At 46.4% G+C, this 4,523-nt stretch overlaps 3 protein-coding genes; 1 reads left to right on the top strand and 2 right to left on the bottom strand.

The window, feature by feature from the left end:
* The window catches only part of GSTUM_00005110001 (uncharacterized protein), a gene marked incomplete at both ends in the record, with an annotated part of 1,579 nt that extends 1,554 nt beyond the window's left edge, over positions 1-25 (bottom strand). The window contains one exon of the mRNA XM_002837076.1: positions 1-25. This exon is cut by the window's left edge and continues 633 nt beyond it. Within this exon, the coding sequence (XP_002837122.1) occupies positions 1-25 (25 nt within the window).
* Positions 26-95: 70 nt separating this feature from the next.
* On the top strand, positions 96-1,401 carry GSTUM_00005109001 (uncharacterized protein; the record flags this gene model as incomplete). XM_002837075.2 has 1 exon in its annotated part: positions 96-1,401. Exon 1 carries the CDS (start codon positions 1,198-1,200, stop codon positions 1,399-1,401), a length of 204 nt encoding a protein of 67 aa, XP_002837121.1. The 5' UTR covers positions 96-1,197.
* Positions 1,402-1,405: 4 nt separating this feature from the next.
* GSTUM_00005108001 (uncharacterized protein) lies at positions 1,406-4,496 on the bottom strand. XM_002837074.2 has 7 exons: positions 4,079-4,496; positions 3,744-3,898; positions 3,523-3,682; positions 3,302-3,397; positions 2,829-3,216; positions 2,413-2,761; positions 1,406-2,346 (listed from the first exon to the last, which is right to left on the bottom strand). Exons 3-7 carry the CDS (start codon positions 3,606-3,608, stop codon positions 2,159-2,161), a joined length of 1,107 nt encoding a protein of 368 aa, XP_002837120.1. The 5' UTR covers positions 3,609-3,682; positions 3,744-3,898; positions 4,079-4,496; the 3' UTR covers positions 1,406-2,158.
* Between the last annotated feature and the right edge of the window lie 27 nt (positions 4,497-4,523).

Here is a 4,523-nt window from a genome sequence, read left to right as displayed (position 1 = left end):
ACAGCACGTAACCCAACCATGCCATGGCCCAGGCAACCGCATTCACCCCCCCCATCCTCCTCCTCGGTCATCACAACCACAACCACAACCACAAACGCAACCAAAAAACACCCCCCCAAAAAAAATGTCCTCACCAACCTCCCACGTCTCCCCAACCCCAGAACTCAGCGCCCCCCCGCGCGCAACGGACCCGCTAAGCACGGGGATAAAATCCCTCCTAGACCCAACCGTCAAGCAAACGACGGAGAAGCTCCTACAAGTGCACCAATCCCAACAAGCCCTCTCTCAGGAACTCGACCGTCTAATCACCCGTAAACCCCCCTTCCTCCCTCCAACCAACGGCGTAAGTCAGTCTGACCCTGGGGTAAGAATTACAGCATTACCTAGACACCACCGATCCACCGAGTCTCCGGCCCACGGTTATTAAACTTGCGAGTACTAGTAAGCGGTTGGCGGCCGTTAATAGTATATATCCTCCTTCACCCCATCCCTGAACTGTATCCCATACTTGGGTTGCTGATTGGAGCGCGGGGGGGGGTTGCAGCGACGCTACAAGCGATACAGTTACGCGTTAATAAATTATATTTGCAATTGAGCAAGCAGCGACTTCCGCACTGATATATAATATTGAGGCTTGGGTGAGACTCTTGCGGGTTTGTTACCGGTACGGTGATGGGATGGGATGGGGTTGCGTGTTTTGTAACGAGCCGGGGGTTGGGGTTGCTTCAGATTGTTCTTTCTGCTCTGGGGGTGTTGGTGAGGGTTAAGTACGGTACTGTACTTGTATTGAATTTTGTTGTATCATAGTCTTTATTACTGATAATGGAAGTGATGGTTGGTGGAGGAAGCAGGCAGGAAGGTAGACTACGCTAACCTACAATCGTTTGTTTGCCTTCATACATCTCGTGGTGTTTTAGCTACTGTACCGCAGTCCAGCTAGACTATCCAGTAGAGCATATCCACGCCCATGCAAGTAATGATGAAGATGACCTCACTCACTCTAACATCTTCAGCCCATCTGAGCCGGGAAACACCTTCACGAGACCTGATTAACCAGCCAACTGATTATACAGTACACTACGGTACTTACCCCCCCAATCTCTCTACCTCCTACCTTCACCCATCGAATCAGCAAAGACCCAAAAGCATTACTTATTTGTTAAAAAATGGGCATATATATAATGTGAAGCGCTATCGATGAGAAGAGTTATAAAGTGCGGTATCATACTGTATGTGAGTAAAGTGAGAGGTGGGAAAGCAAAGAAAACGCAAAGGAGACTCGTGAAAAAAGCAGAAACCATCGCAAGACCTAAAACAGCTACACCAATTCCATCCCATCCCATTCCAATTCCGATTCCGATTCCCCTCCATACTTTGGAAAGAAAAAGGTTTTTCCCGTGAGAAGGAAAGGGCAATAAAATAAGATAAAGAAAGTAAAAAGGAATAAATTTCTCAAGAATCAAAACCCCCCCAAGACCTCCAAACCACCAGTAGGTATTTACTCCGCAAGGGGACCATTGTTCACTTCTGTCCTTCCTTTCAAATCGCTTTTCCCGCAAGTTAAATCGATGGCTTAATGGACGCGTGGTTTAGACTAAGCCCCACCGAAATTTTGGAGGATTTTTCCTTTCCAACCCCATCACACCACACCACACCCCGCGCAATCGCAACTGCCTGCATGCATGCCATCCCTCCCCCTTCCTTGGTTTCCCCCTCCTATGATACCGTATGCGCTCTCCTCGTAACCATCCCCCCTTGTCCTTCCAAAGTCTCGTTGCATCCCTGAAAGTAACTCCATTTCGCAAATTTGAGGGTATCCCAGAAGAGTAGCACATGAGTAAAAAGAAAAAAAAAAGAAAAACACCATGTGAAAAATTATTCATGCAAAAAAGTGACCCCCGTAGAATAGCAATGAGAAAATTTAGAAGAAAAACGCTGCTCAGATACACCAATTTTTTTTCTCTACAAAAGGCATCAAAACGATGCGCAAGCCCATAAATTAATTAAGATAAGAGATCCAGGATCCACGATTTGCTAGATCACTCGGTAGAAACAAAATAACGGACTGGCGCGGAAGATAAAACCGCCTTCCTATCCCAAGAGGTTGACAAAGACAGGTGCAAAGCATAAGGCTGTTATCGGGGTTGAAGTCAGGTTTTTAGTCAATTGTCATTCGGGATGGTATCGGCTGAGCAGCTTGATTCGTCATTTCGGTCATGCTGTGCTTCTCCTCCTCGTCGGTCATCTTCCTTCGGGTGATGTGGGGTTTCAGGCCCTTGTCGAAGTTCATAACGCAAGCGATAGCGTTTGCAATGGTCAAAATGATAAGAATGAGTGTGATCGCAGCTGTATAGGTCAGCAATTTGTGCCACGGCCAAGAAATGCAATCAATACAACGCTGATATAACTCACCAAAAGTGGTCAAACTCCTTTTTGCCGGCTTGTAGCTTTCGACAAAACTGCCATGGTACATCCTGACCAATTTGAAGATGAAGTAAGCCAATGCGGCAAAGAAGATAATAATGATGAACACCATAGGGATCTTCTTCTCTCTCCTTGTGCACCAAGCGGCGAGAACCAAGAAAGCGATGGTCAGGGGTAGGACAGCAATGGTGAGGAAGAATTCATAGTCTTTGTCAGTATTTCCAAGTTTAGAGCCCCCCCCTTTGAGATAGTTCGATGTAGAGGCGACAATGACGATGAACTGGACAGTGAATCCAACGAAGAAGAAGAAATCAAACTTGAGAAGAGCAATGAAGATCTGTACACAGCAAAGGTCAACACAAGAGTCCCTCCACAGAAGTACCTTCAATTAGGAATTGAAGTACCTGGAACTTGAGATATCTCTCCTTCATTTTTAAATCTGCACTGATATGCTTGTAGATGGTCCAAGCGAACTCGTCATACAACTTCCAACAAATGACGCACATCAACACGGTTGACAAGGCGATCACGCATGGAATCGCAATCAAAGACGGTTGAATCACTGGCCAGATATTCTCCTTAATACCCACAGCGTTCGGGTCGGGTCCAACGCCAAGAACGGTCAAGAAAGTATTGGCATCGTGAATCTGATCCATCTGGATAGCAGCGTAGAGAAGCAACGCAGCATTGAAGATGCAAATTCCAATGATCTGAATGGTGTTCTTCAATCTAAGTGCATCGTAGCAAAGAACGACAAGGAAAATGTGCCCAAAGATGAAGAGGGTCAGATATCTGTGAAGCAAACATCGGTTAGAAACATTCTTGTGCCTCATTCTTATCGCCTAAGGATGGGTATCGATAAGTGTAATAAACTTACGTCGGGATAGTTCGTGTTTGTGCTTTCGTAAACTCGTTCTTTGATTTGTTGATAAAGTCCTGATGCAGGTTGTTCTGGAATGCAGCGAATACAAAACTATTCCAAAAGGCCCTCAAACATTAGCTTCAGAGACCATAAAATCGCCTAGAGAGAGAGAAACAAGAGGGGTGCTAGCGGGGCAGCATTGGTTTGTTGTAATGGAGGTTGGAGAAATAGCGCACCCTTCAAGACCCAACACAACACATGATTGAACGATTGCGAGAAGGAGGAAACTCCAGCTCCACGTTGAGGTCGGTCGGTAAAACATCCTTGATCGCATCTGGGGTATTAGTCCACCTCCGAGGAGGGAATTTCTGCTGCTGTCGTAGGGAATTTTGACGGCTTTATCGAATGTTAACGAGAACCGAAAAGTGAACGAACAAAGAAATGTCGAAGAGCCGACCTTCAAAGCGAAGTCGTCGTAGCCCCAGCCGGATTTATTCTAACCCGACTTATTTCTAATCAACCGTTTCTTTCGTCGTTTAAAGGCGCTTGAGAAGCTACCTTCCTTCTCCCGTTGTGATAGAGAGTTTTATTTTTATCCCTGGATCCTATCCCCTATTGCTTGTGTTGATGGTAAGATACAACAATCGGAACAAACGAAACAAACGCAAAAAAAAAACAAGGGGTATGTGAAAAGGATTAATAGAAACTAGCGAGGGACGAGAAGGAAGATCGAACGAAGGACAAAGGGAGCGGAGGGGGGAAGGGAGGGAGAGGAAAGAGCCAAGAGGATACCTTCGTGACGGTCCGGTCGGGAAATGCGAGTTTAGGTTAGGTGAGAGAGGGAGCGTGGGAGTGGAGGTTGCTTGCGTGTTGCTGTGAGTTTGAGCGGGATCGATGTCTGACAGGCCTGCTGATAAATGGATTGGGAGGTGGTAGGGTTTTGAAGGACGGGCCTGGCAATGAGTGACTAGGGTGGTAGTTGTGGAGCCAGAGGGGGGCGTAAGAGATGGGAAATGGAGTGAGAGGAAGTGAGAGTGAGAGAACGGTGCTTTAAGATTGAGGCTAGTATGCTAAGTAAAAAAAGAGAGGTTTGGAGATAGGGTTGCAACAGTAGGGAAAGGGAAAAAAGAAAAGAAAAAGTCACCTGCGTTAGTATGGAGGGCGGAATGTCCTGAAGCACTGTAAACGAGAGTGGAGAAAGAGGAGAGACAGGCTAGTTGTCAGTAATGACCGGTTT

The sequence above is a fragment of the Tuber melanosporum genome, assembly GCF_000151645.1.
Source record: "Tuber melanosporum whole genome shotgun sequence assembly, scaffold_17, strain Mel28".
In the NCBI taxonomy this organism is placed as follows: Eukaryota; Fungi; Ascomycota; class Pezizomycetes; order Pezizales; family Tuberaceae; genus Tuber; species Tuber melanosporum.
Note: the sequence above shows the minus strand (reverse complement) of the source record. Positions and strands in the feature narration are given on the sequence as shown.